Source organism: Octopus bimaculoides, chromosome 2, assembly GCF_001194135.2.
Source record: "Octopus bimaculoides isolate UCB-OBI-ISO-001 chromosome 2, ASM119413v2, whole genome shotgun sequence".
NCBI classification, from domain to species: Eukaryota; Metazoa; Mollusca; class Cephalopoda; order Octopoda; family Octopodidae; genus Octopus; species Octopus bimaculoides.
This window is the reverse complement of record NC_068982.1, coordinates 41,138,486-41,152,753: the sequence shown is the minus strand read 5'-3', so window position 1 is coordinate 41,152,753 and position 14,268 is coordinate 41,138,486. Positions and strand designations below refer to the sequence as shown.

At 35.0% G+C, this 14,268-nt stretch overlaps 1 protein-coding gene across 1 annotated transcript in view; it reads right to left on the bottom strand.

Annotated features, from left to right (window-relative positions):
* The window catches only part of LOC106884228 (mucin-17), a 150,229-nt gene that overhangs the window by 54,287 nt on the left and 81,674 nt on the right, over nt 1-14,268 (bottom strand). The window contains exon 3 of the mRNA XM_014935488.2: nt 1,679-1,761. Within this exon, the coding sequence (XP_014790974.1) occupies nt 1,679-1,761 (83 nt within the window). The remainder of the gene's footprint in view (nt 1-1,678; nt 1,762-14,268) is intronic.

Sequence of the window (14,268 nt, the reverse complement as noted above, 5' to 3'; positions counted from 1 at the left end):
TTTTCTGCTCATCTTAACTTACCGTAAGTCTTTTGATGTGTGTGTGTGTGTGCATGTCACTGTCTCTACCATAATACCTTCTGTATAACTCACAATTTCTTAACATATTAAATTCTTCACTAGAACAAAGCAGCATCCCCTGAATTCCTTTCTCATCTGTGTTTCCATTCAACCTCTAACCAGTAGCAATTCAAATAGAACATCAATAGCATTAACCTTACCGTTAGTCATATTTTATTCATTTATTTATTTTTTAAATTACCCCTGTGCCTGACATTCTAGTTTACTCTGAGGAAAATGGCATACTGCTGACATTTTTAACAAGAAGAAAGAGGCTCATTTTAGCATATCTTAAAATCTAAGTGCTATTTTTGAAACAAATACTTTTAGCTGACAGGCAGTACTGCATGGTACAGAGGAATTAATGTTGAAGTATTGTAATTTATTTGAGGGAATGAAGAAATCTATAGGATATTATTCCAATCGAAACAAATTTAATAAGTATTTATTTATATTCTAGTTCAACCACCACTCAAAACAACTGCTGTTAACTGGAATTTATTTCATGATACTCTGTTTACAAAAGATTTACTTTAAATTAAGAACATTTTTACACCTACAAGTAATAATTTGTTTCTTATAATTCTCTTTTCACAACAAATGCTTTAGGTAATCTCTATCAAATGAGCAGCACAAATTAAAAGTAAATGAAATTGTTTATAAAGAATGAAAAAAAGAAAAGGAAAGAAAAAAGGAAAAAACACGTGAATGATAGAGAGGCAAATTCTCAAAAGTATTAAGAGGATGTTTATAGTCTGTTTTAAAATATTCTAATCTTGCACTGACGTCAGGTAATTGTTTTTTTCCCATATCCCATAATGATTTGAAGGACTAATGCTTAGCTATGGTTTCACAGTATTAAGTAGATAAGAGATAGATCTCTCATTGGACAGGACACTGTTCCAACTCAACATTCCAACATTTAGGTAAACAAAGGAAAGAAGAATTAATTATACTAAGCAAATACACATTAAAGTTCCTGGAACTTAAGATCTTTAAGCTTATAAGAACAGCCAACTCTAAAGCACTAAGCACTCCCTCCTCAGGAAAGAAATGCATTGGGGTCTCTACATAGCCAGTCATAGTATACATAGATAAACAGTGGGCCTCTAGACTTGTAGGACCTAGAGTAATGTCCAGTGAGCTCATGTTCTAAGACAGCAGTGCATGTAAGTCCACTCAATAATTTATATAAATTAAATTTAAATATTTTATTTTTATTCATTTCCCCACCAATTTCACAGTATGTTGATCCAAGTTGTTGATATCTGTGTTTTTATGGTTTGATAAAGGAAAGAAAAGAAGCCCCCAAGACATTTTTAAGGGCTCTAAAACTGGCAGCATGAAGGTATGAACTTATTCTTAGATCAGAAATACTTGAAACAGAGTGGATTCTTCTAAAGACATCCAAAGACCGAGTGGTGGTGTTATGTTAAGGACCAGGTGATTGATTGAATATGCACCAGACTTGAAAATAAATACTGACATCAATATATCAACTATACTCATGAAGGTGGTGCTCCAGCATAGCCACACTTCAATGACTGAAACCACTGAAAGAATAAAAGAATTTAAAGAAAGATTTATAATTCTTCAAAGAGATGTCACATATCCATACCTTTCTTTTTTGCAGCTTCCACCATTTGTTCATATTCTTGCTTGTGTTTCCTTTCTTCTTCAGGAGCTTTTGATGGGAGGTGACTGCAAGAAGAAGAAGAAAAATTTTTTTTGAAAATCTCATAGTTGCAAGTGTGGCTGTGTGATAAGAAGTTTGCTTCCCATGCATGTGGTCCTAGGTTTAGTCCCACTGCATTGTGCTTTCCATTATAGCTCAGGCTGGTCAAAGCCCTGTGAGTGAATTTGGTAGAAGGAAACTGAAAGAAGCCTATCATATGTGTGTATTGTATTTGCCCTTCACCACTGCTTGACAACTGGTGTTGCTTTGTAACTTAGCTATTCATCAAAAGAAACTGATAGAATAAGTACCAGTCTTTAAAAAAAACAACAACAAAGTACTGGAGTTAATTTGTTTCACTAAGCTCTTCAAGGCAGTGCCCCAGCATGACCGTAGTCCAAAGACTGAAACAGCTAAAAGATGTAAGATTCAATTTTGCTTTTAACACAGTTACTGAAATAGCTTAATAATCCAATTCACTCTCTGTCCAGGTTTCTGAGTGCAAAACTAGAATGAATGACTTCAGATCTGTGTTGAAGATATATTACATTTACACAGAGTAATTCAATTTTTTCTTAAAGGCAGTGATATACAGGAAAACAGCATGTTATAGTGCAATATATACTTCTTTCTGATATTTTCTGTGTTAGCATTAAATCATTTTAGCAATGAATATTGATACAATATCTAGCTTAGATGCGGTAACACGAAGAGACCTATATCCTTGCAATAACATTCAGCAACTTCCATAAAACAATAATAAAAAAAAAGAAAAAGAAAAGAAAAAAAAACAGATCAAGAAGAAAGATTTATTTTCCAGTATATCTGGGTTTAGTTTACAACTGGTTTTCATGTTAAAAGGGAAAAATGCAAGGAAAGCATTACTTCTTGTATGATACTATAAAAAAAAAAAAGAGTTAAAATGTATTCTGTAAGATTCAACCAGAAAGAACACATTAATTTTAGTATATGTTTTAGTATTTATAGCTGAAGGCATGGCTGTGTGATTAAGAAGCTCACTTTGCAACAACATGGTTTTGGGTTCAGTCCCACTGCACAGCACCTTGGGCAAGTGTCTTCTACTTCTAGCTTCAAATCAAACCAATATTTTTTGGGTGACTTTGATAGATGGAAACTGTGTGGGTGGAAGCCCATCATATATATACATATATATATATATATATATATATATATATGCTTGTATGTAGAAAGAAACCTAAAAAAAAAAAGGTGGCGAGCTGGCAGAAACGTTAGCAAGCCGGGCGAAATGCTTAGCGGTATTTCGTCTACCGTTACGTTCTGAGTTCAAATTCCACCGAGGTCAACTTTGCCTTTCATCCTTTCGGGGTCGATAAATTAAGTACCAGTTATGCACTGGGGTCGATGTAATCGATTTTATACCTTTGTCTGTCTTTGTTTGTCCCCTCTATGTTTAGCCTCTTGTGAGCAATGAAGAAATAAGAAACCAAAAAATGAAAAAAAAAAACTGACACTGTCAGTTATGACAATGAGAGTTGCAGTTGATCTGATCAATGGAACAGCCTACTTGTGAATTTAATGTGCAAATAGCCGAGCACTCCACAAACATGTGTACCCATAACGTAATTCTCAGGGAGATTCAGCGTGACACAGAGTGTGACAAGGCTGGCCCTTTGAAATACAGGTACTACTCATTTTTGCTAGCTGAGTGCACTGGAGCAACATGAAATAAAGTGTCTTGCTGAAGGACACAACGCATCATCAGGAATTGAACTCATGACCTTATAATCATCATCATCATTGTTTAACGTCTATTTTCCATGCTGGCATGGGTTAGACAATTTGCATCGGCTACAACTACAATTACCATTTTGATTTCAATCATGATTTGATTTTGATTCTGATTTTACTTGACTCAATAGGTCTTCTCAAGCGGGCTGGTTATGTGACACTGGTATAGGCTATGGCTGTGATCTCACTTTTCTTGCCAGGTCTTCTCAATCACAGCATATCTCCAAAGGTCTTGGTCTCTTGTCATTGCCCCTGTGAGGCCCAACGTTCGAAGGTCGTGCTTCACCACCTCATCCCATGTCTTCCTCTCACAGGTTCCTTCTACTGTTAGGGTGTGACACTTCTTCACACACCTCTCCTCATCCATATGCAGCACATGACCATACCAGTGCAGGCGTCTCTCTTGTACCCCACATCTGATGCTTCTTGTGTCCAACACTTCTCTCAGGGCGCTTACACTCTGTCGTGTGTGCACACTGACATTATGTATCCAGCGGATCATACTAGCTTCATTTCTTTCAAGCCTACACTTGTCCTCAGCAGTCATGGCCCATGTTTCACTGCTGTATAGCATGGCTATTTGCACACATGCATCATACAGTCTACCTTTCAGTCTGAGCGAGAGGCCCCTTGTTACCAGCAGAGATAGGAGCTTTTTGAACTTTGCCCAGGCTATTCTTATTCTAGTGACAACACTCTTAGAGCATCCACCCCCACTACAGACTTGGTCACCTAGCTAGCGGAAGCTATTAACTACTTCTAGTTTCTTGTGAGTTGAATATCCTAACCATTAAGCCTTGCATCTTCGACTATATGTATAAGAGATTATATAAATGACAAGGGAACAAGAAATTATGCAATGAACTTCATAATTTCTTATTCCCTTGTTATTTATGTAATCCCTTATTATGCTCTGAATCACATATGTATTGAGTTCTTAAATCAGGTTATTAATATCGCTTTGCTTAAACAAAATATTAAAATATGTATGTATATGATGGGTTGCTGAGAATTTCCTGGCTTTGGGTAAAAGAAAATACAGGAGGATCAGTTAATTATGATTTCATTCAACATATTCCCCACTCAGATTCACACACTTATTGCAGTGGTCCTTCAGTTTTTCTAAGTCCTGTAAAAGAACTCGGAAGATTAGACCTCCAGCCAGGACTTTCATGATATCCTTAAGGCCAGGAACTTTTCAGCATCCTCTTGTATATGTGTGTGTGCTGGGACAACCAGTGTTGGTTTGTTTATGTCTCTATAATTTAGTGGTTTGGTAAAATAGACTAATAGAACAAGTACTAGATTTGATAATAATAAATACTGTTTGGCTTAAAACCCTTCAAGGCAGTGCCCCAGCATGGCCACAGTCCAACGACTAAAACAAGTAAAAGATAAATGATACAACTGAAGACAAAATATTTCAAAAGATGGGATGGTCATGGTTAGAATCCTCTTGACCATATGTTTGCTTGATCAGGGATGTGTTACTAAACAACAACAGTATTTTAGTCAAGGTAGGTTTGAAAGTCAATGCCCCACCTTGAGCTAAATTTACCTTGCCTAGTGAAAACAAAAAAAAAAAAAAAAAAAAAAAAAAAAAAAAAAAAAATTGAAGTAATTTCAATATTTGTCTTTTTTTTTTCCTTGTCCTTAGATATAATGTTTACTACATGAAAGGAGTCAATTTAAGAAATCTGGCAAAACAAACAATTGCAGTCCTAAAATAGCTGTATCGACTTGGTACCTATTTTAAGCAAATTATCAATAATTTCATGGAAGGTAACCAAACTTTACTCAATCTTCAACAGCTGCAATGATACTGAAATATTGAAATCTGTAATAGTGTTAAAAGATATCATAGTTATATATATATATATATATATACACCATGTCTTTCAATTGTATTTTCTTTTCCTGGTAAGAGATGTTGTTTTGAACAATATCTAAATAATTTTTACAACCTTCAGTATATAAATTGCAATGGATTTGGAGGAATACATATCTAGAGTAATTAAATAAGTTCTTTTTTTTCCTAGGAAATGTTCTATTCTAGAGCTTCCAGAATCCAGTATATAATGTTTCCCAGAAAAAACACAATCATACACATCATTTTTGAGTCAGTGTTTTGTGGCTGGATGCCCTTCATAATATCAACCGTTTCACAACACAGGTATACAGTGTACTTAATCTCATGTTAGTGATGTGAAAGGGATATTGACTAGTATGGTAATCACATTTAAGGAGGAAGGTGTAGAAAGGACTGTTGAGTTGGAAAAGATGTGAAGATGGAAAGTATTAAAAGATTTTGTTACCTAAGAGATAAGTTGAACGAGAAGGTGAACTGGACTAGGTGATGGTGGTATGAATGAGACATACCTGAAATAAGTTCCAAGAACTGATTAGTAAGCTAATGAAGAAGGGAATGCCATTGAAACTAAAGGAACAGATGTATGCTGCATATATGAGGTATGCTATGATGTAGCACGGAGAAAGGGGAAGACAACCAATGAATTGCAAAGCATGATAGGAATTCACCCAGTGATGGATGGTGTGAAGAGAAATGGGATGAAATGGTTGAGTCATGTGCTGAGGAAGGGTGAAAGTGACTTAGTGAGAGAAGTGATGGAAATGAATGAGGGAGGAAGAAGAGGAAGGGAAGCCTGAAAGAGGGCTGCCTAAATATTTTATACATACATAGGCTGTAGCCTAGTATGACAGGATTGCTGGATTTCACCCAAGCATCCCAGGTTTGATCACTGATATGGGAATGTTATATAAATATTTAAAAGCATAGCCATCACTTGCAAGTAAGTATGACTTGGTAGTAGGTGCCATGCTTTGCTAATTGTTTTAGGTGCCTTTACATTTGTGAGCAGACATAAAACCTCAGCCATCTCGCCTTTGACCCAGCAGAACATTGAGGACATGACAGACGATGGGAGAGAATGTTAGAGCAGCATGAAATGAAGTGCCTTGATCAAAGATGTGACACACTGCCTGAACCTGGAACTGAACCATGCAAACACACACACACACACACACACACACACACACACATGACCATACATATACACATACATCCAACCCATGCTAGCACGGAAAGCGGATGTTAAACGATGATGATGATGATACAGTTTAGTGTATAAATACATATGCACATGTTGATGTGCAATTATATGTATGAATATATATGCATAAAACAAAACATATAGAGCTGCAAAGGCACTGACTCCAAATACACACACACACACATCCATAACCATCTTGTTGTTGAAATACCAATGAAAGAACCTTGGATCTGGGTTAGAAATCAGTTCTTGCTCCATTGGTAAGAAATCTAGAAACAAAACTTAATAACATGGATACAGGCATACATACTTGTACACATGCATATACACACAAACAAATTTTTGATGTGGTGACCTGAGTGGATGGTAGATTAACAAAATATGGTGTCGATCACCAGTAACTGGCTTTATTTAGCCCTCCCGTAATGGTTATCTTAAGACTTAAAATAAAATTATAGAAATCAAAGGCTTGTAATATTTCATCAGTTGAAACAAATCTCTCTTCAAACAGATAAAATAAGTAAATTATATTTCGTCCAGATTGAATACTTTGATCATTCTCAAACAAGTGAACATCATAGTAGAGCAAGTGACATTTAGACACATTCGTTAGTATATTTATGTAATTAGAGCTCTCTACAAAAGCCTCACTATGGTTACTACTTAAATTTACAGGCTTGTAAAAAAAAAAAAAAAAAATCCAGTAAAACATACTTGCACTCTTATTTCAGTATGACTTGAATTCAATATTTCCTAAGACAAAACATTGACATATCTAATTTACTGATTCGTTAATGCATGACTTCAGATTGATGTAATTGCATAGCAATCTTAATGTTACAGTTCATTTAACAAGGCTAACACCAAATATATAATTTGTGTGAATGCCTGAACTTTGAGCCTGTATTTTATCTGGAAGTTCTTGTTAATTATATTTTCTCTTAAGACAATAATAATAATGTGAGGCAGTTTCTTTGTAGAAGCCAACATAACTGTCTTCACGAAGAAGATGGATACTAAGTAGGTTGCAAATTTTCAATGACTGCTGTTGTTCTTTAGCATGAAAAAGCTTTCACCTTTAATACTAACCTGTCTAAGACTGCCTCTGGTTTAATGATCAAATTTCAATTTTTCTGAAGTGTTTTAGATTAAAACCTTCCATCAAAATTTCATGTTGATTTATGTTTCAAAGACCAGTTTAATAATAAGATATCTTTCTGAATTTTTCATTATTTTCAAAATTAAATGAAACAAAGGCATTGTATTTCAAAACAAAAATGATAACAAAAGGGTTAATGATGAAGTAACAGTTAATTTGGAGTTTATCAAAACCTCAGTATTTTTCGAAATCAATTTTTTCGCTTTTCTTTTATACATATTTTGTGATGCTCATGTTTTGTTACCACTACTGTTAGATACAAAAAAGTTTTACTAGAAGTAGCACATTTCACACATTTTTGTTTTGGCATCTAAGTAGTCATGCATATTTTAAAATGAAGAAAAAAACAGAATAAAAAGGAATTAGAAAAAGGAGAAGATATTAGCAGAGAAGAAAGAGAAAAGGAAGTAGAACAACAGAATACAAATCACTATGATTGTTAATGACAGTATGCATAAAGTTTTAACATTCAGATTACTGTCAAATGTAATGCCTATTTATTCACATTTTTCATTGCATCCTCTGGTGAGGCGTGTTGGCCTGCAAGAGTCCTGTGCCAGTGCGACATAAAATGTACTTGTGCTGGTGCCGTGTAAAAAGCACTTGTGCTGGAGCCACATTAAAAGTACTCAACACACACTGTAAAGTGGTTGGCGTTAGGAAGGACATAGAAACCAAGCCAAGTCAGCTTCCCAGCTCTGGTCAAACTGTCCAACCCATGCCAACATGGAAAACGGACATTAAATGATGATAATTCTTTTGAATTAATCACACATTATTTTGTAACTTCAAGATTTCAATGATGTGATTGTTTATTTTAACGACATTGTAAGGTAGGTGTAAGTAGTCGGATCTGACCAGTTTGAACATTAAACAGATAGATTATTTGAGTCAGATATGGTCAGTTTAAATGTCAAAGGTTTGAGGTAATTACTTAAAACCACTAATTATCCTGTCTAGATAATGTGTTCATTCTCTGTATACTAGGCCAAAAAGCATCTATGACCAACAAAGATAGCTCTTGAGAAAGTAGATTATTGTTATTAATCCCTATGTGAGTCAAGTATATTAGTCACTATATTACACTTAGTATATCTTCCCTTTTTAAGATGTAGGGTGTGATTTGAGGAAGATTTGGCTGCTATTTCTAACAGAACGATCAACCATACAGAGGCTCTCTCATTAACATGACTAAGTGGGAAAACACAGATTGTCATTACTGTGGTTGATGAAGCATGTCTTTTCTACATATTAAGCAGGTGAAGTAGGTCATGGCCTATTTCGATGTCATTCTCTTATTACATGTTATGCTCTTGTATATAAATGAAAGTCAGATTTGAAATAAATCTGTAAACAAGTTATTGTACCGGACATAGTCTAATGATTTTAATGACGATCGTGTATGCACATCCTTTATAATTTACTTTAATGAAAGTTTAGTCTGTCTAAGTATGCTATATCATTTACTTGTTTACACTTTTAAATATTCAGTTTTATTTATATGCACATTTTAATGTGATAATTTTAATGAAAAGAGAATTGTAGAGTTTGGTGCTTTTAGGTCTTAGTTAAGACAAAATTTCATAGGCCCTCTTTGTGGTGTATGTGTGTGCATTTTCTGATTTGCTTTATCTCATGAAATTTAACTTTATGTAAAAGACAGTAAAAGATTAATGAAGATATAGTTTTTAAATGTAGGAGATCTACGAGATATTGAATGTATGACAAATGGTTGGGTAATGCTGATATAAACAAATATCACTTTGTACATTAATATTTCTACACATATGTGAGAGAGAGAGAGAGAGAGAGAGAGAAGGAATGTGTGTGTGTGTGTGTGTGTGTGAGTGTAAGAATATATTTAAGTGTGTGCCCTTGCCATGACATCGTATGGTTGTAAGCGAGTATCACTGCCATACAAGTGATGTTTATTTCCAGTCTTCCTTGGAAAATATGTGACCACAGGAAATATTACCTTGCTGGGAAACAAATGAAGGTTGGTTAGAAGAACATCCGGCCGTAGAAATTTTATTTGACCCATGCAAGCATGTATAGTGGACGTATGATGATGCGATTACACACACACACAAACTAAAAAAAAAAAAAAAAAACTGAAGGGGGGTTCAATCAAAAGTACACATTTTTTTCATATGTATTGTAATTTTTTTTCCAGTTAATAAATAAAGCATTAATTGAAAATGTCAAATAAAAAAAAAGAAAATCAACAGAATGAAGCTTGATCAGATTGAGCAGGCCTGTGATAAAAGCCTTTCAGTTGTAACCATCTGTTTGCCTTGTTATATATATTAGAAAACTACATTTTCTAATATAATATATATCCTTCTCTTCTGAAGATGGTAGAGTGTGATATGATTAAGCTTTGACTGCAGTGTAAGAGATCTTTAAATGTTATTGTTTAGCCCCAAGTTAGTCCTGGTTGAGTAGAGATATGATAAAAAGTGTCATAGCCATGACCATCCTTTCTGTATATATCATGGATGACATTGTCCAAAATCTCCATTTTCTTTTTAAGATATTATGATTGATGGAAACTTGGCGGCTATTTCTAGCATTCTGAATGACTGCACAGTGGCTCTATTATTAATTCATGGCTGTCTTAGTCATAGTTTAGCTACATGTCATTCATGATTGAATATACTTATGATGAAAGGCATTCCAGCTGTGTTCATCCTGTTTCTTTCCAAGGCAGAGAGTACAGTGCCCATCAACCAGAACCAGCATGTTATTGTTTTCTAGAATGTAGGTTGTAATTTCACTGGTATAAAAGCATTGTTGTTTACATTGTACCCCTTAATGTAGTGGTTTGACAAACGGATATCAATAAAATAAGTAACAGACTGAAATCAGTAAGGAGGTGATATCGTCTAAAACCTTAATGGTAGTGCCTCAGCATGGCTGCAATCCAATGACTGAAATCAGTAAAAGAAATAAAAGAATACAAAAGGGGTCACAGGGAGTAGCGTCCCTGCCTTCCTGAGCTAGTTTTCCACCACATTTCTTAAAAATCATGGCAGAGGTCTTGGTCTCAGGACCACTCATGTCTAGAAACTGAGGTTGGGGGTAAGCAAGAAAATCCAGCTCCAAAAAAGCCTCATGATAGCAAAGGAGAATGGGTACCAGCCAGCCCAAAGGTTGGGGTGGGCTGCACCTGCCTACCTCAGTTGCTATGGCATTGAGGTAGATCTGGCCACCCCCTTTAATGTGGACAAAACCTGGATTTAAAACATTGGATGATGATGGATGATACCAAGTATGTGAAAAAAAAAGAGAGGGGCTGAGGAGAAAACTTTCAAACCACATGGTTTCAAGTTCAGTCTCATGGCATGGCAGCTTCAGAAAGTGCTTTCTACTATAGCCTCAGGCAAACAAAAAGCCTTGAGAGGATTTGCAAGATGGAAACTGAAAGAAGCTCATCATATATTGTGTATGTCTGTGTAGGCAACATGGTTTAGTGGTTGACGTGTTGCATTCTTAATTGTAAGATTGTAGCTTTGATTCTGAGACCAGGCAATGTGTGTTGTTCTTGAGCAAAACACTTCATTCCATGCTGCTCCAGTCCACTCAACAGGCAAAAATGAGTAATCTTGTGACAGACTGACATCACATCCAGGCAGAGTATATATATGCCACAAAATTCAGAAAACTGGCCTTATGAGCCTATGGTTTGGAAAAACCTTTGATCCTATCTCTCTCTCTCTACATATATGCAGGAGTGTGTATGTGTTACCCTCTCTTTGCCTTGACTTTGTATAACAGTTGTAAAAGAGACCGCCATCATACGAGCAGTGACCTTCGTCTTCAATCTTCCATGAAAACCTAACACATGCTAGCATGAAAAAGTGTACATTAAAATGGATGATGACAATGATATATTTCAGTGTAAATGTTTGCATATACGTGTATAAGTGTGTGAGAGAGAGGGAGAGAGGGGGAAAGGGAGAGAGAGAGAGAGAGAGAGAGAGAGAGAGAGAGAGAGAGAGAGAGAGAGAGAGAGAGAGATGTGATGATAAGTGCATATCTGAGTCTGTATGTCTGAATAAATTTCAAGTCTACATTAAACAGATAACACATGTTAGGCATACTTAAACTCGTCCATAGGAATGCATACTCAGGTTGAAAAGGTCTGATATATAAAAAATGATATATATATAAAAAAAATAATGCGGTGTCATGAGGGGCAAAAGTGACATCAGATCCACTGTTGTGATTATGAATTGGTACTTGGTGTTGCTCTCTTGGTGAAACACATCCACAGACAGACAAATTATTTTAATACAGAGATAGATATATAAATAAATGTTCGGTTGTTACTCTGTCTGAATTGAGATATTCGACATTCTAACCTAGTTTATTTTATCATTTTTAGTGACTAAATATCAGGAATTTATATTTAGTTATATTACATAAGGAATTTATTTATTATTTCGGGAAAGGTGAATTTATTTAAGAGAGACCTCTTCTTGACCAAACGTGCTGTGAATATTTTATATTAATACATTTGGGGGTCACATTTTCGGCTGATTAAAAGTAACTATAGATTCACCCAAGTTTTGTTTAGTCAGTTTTCAGATTGTTGATACATAAAAAGTTCTGGAAACTCTACTTTTAGTGCAGTCAAGAACTGATTTATTCTGTTCTCTAAAATCATATACCTGGCTGTTTTAAAAAGAAAGAGAATACAAGTAGTAATAGTCAAAATAACTTTGATTATACTTCTGCTTGGTCAGGGCTGACCTATGGCTAAATAACAATGATATCAATTTGATGAAGAAATAAAGTCTTCTGTACAATGAAATTATACAGAAACCATCATTATTGTTAAATGTCCACTTTTCCACAGATGGAACTTGTCGAGGCAGATTTTCTATGACTAGATGCCTTTCCTGTCATCAACTCTCACCTGTTTCCAAGTAAAGCAATATTGCTCCATGACAAGACATGTTTTCATGGGAGACTGGAAATGAAAGACACAGCTTGCATGACAATGACATTCATTTACAACTACCACATGAAGTCAAGACAAAGAGACACCAACACACACACGCATGCGGCCATGTAACCACACACATGCTTTTCTTGAACTTTTTTTTATTCCTTCTCTCCAGACCTTTCCTCTCTCCTCTTTCTGATGATGAGCCATGCTCAAAACGTTATACACTCACTCTTTTCCTCATATACTGAGTGTTAAGCTAATACATTCCATGTCTACATCCTTTTGACTTTTGTTTTATTTTCGATTGGCCTATACAAACACACACACACACACACACACACACACACGCACACACATGATGGGCTTTTTCAGTTTCTTCAACCCAATCTATTCACAAGGCTTTGGTTGGCCTGTGGTTATAATAGAAGACACTCACACAAGGTGCCATACGGTAGGATTGAACCCGAGACCATATGGTTGGGAAGCAAATTTCTCAACCACATAGCTACACCTATGCCAATATAAACCAGCATTTCCCAAATGAGGTTCTACAGGAAATATTGACATATTGGCAAATGCATTCTTTATTTAAGTCTATATTGAAAATTCTATTATGCATATTCAGCATATTACTTACTGCAAGCAGCAAAGAGACCTTACAGGCTGACTTATACACCAAAACGACTGAAGGACCAAAAATTCTATTTGAAATGTAGCAGGATTTGGAAAGATAGTGATGATGCTTACACTACACAATATACCATGCTGACTTGTATGCCAGAAAATATGCCATGTGATTCAGTATGGAGTTTTGTTTGAAAGAAACTTGGATGCCACTTCTATCAGGCCAAGCCACTATGTCAGAGGATGTCTAATTGGTGTAATTTTAATAGCTGCACAACTTTAGTACACACTATTTACAAGGAGCAATTCTGTTCCCATCCTTAAAACAGAAGATCAAATTATAAAAAGTGCTCAAAGATTAATTATCATCTTTTTATCTATCTGTTCTTTTTCATTGGATTTAACTTTTGCAAGATTAATGTTCTATTTTATATATTTTCTTTACCTATCAGGTTTTGGAAGATAGCTTAATCAAAGGCCGTCACATTTTTGATTGCACACTTTGTCCAGCTTTGTCTTTTTATCTTTTTTTAATGTTTTCCCATTAATTTAGATATTTTATTCAATTAACTAGATGGATATTATATTTGGTACAATATATATATGTGTGTGTGTGTGTGTGTGTGTGTGCATGTGCGCATCTGTATATATGTGCGTGTGTGGTATATACATGCACACAAACTAAAAAAATGTTGCATGCTTAAGAAGTGGATGCTCTTAGCCATAACTGTATTTCATAACATTTACTGTTTATGAAGAAATTAAATAAACTTGAATATAGAGTTAAAAGAAAAGTTTTAAATTTAGAAAAACAAAAATAAAACAGAATATATATATATATGCATATATATGTATATGTATCTATATATATGCATATATGTTTACATATTTTTCACTTGTTGGTGATGTCCTGTACTTGATGTATTATATATATATATATATATATATGTATATA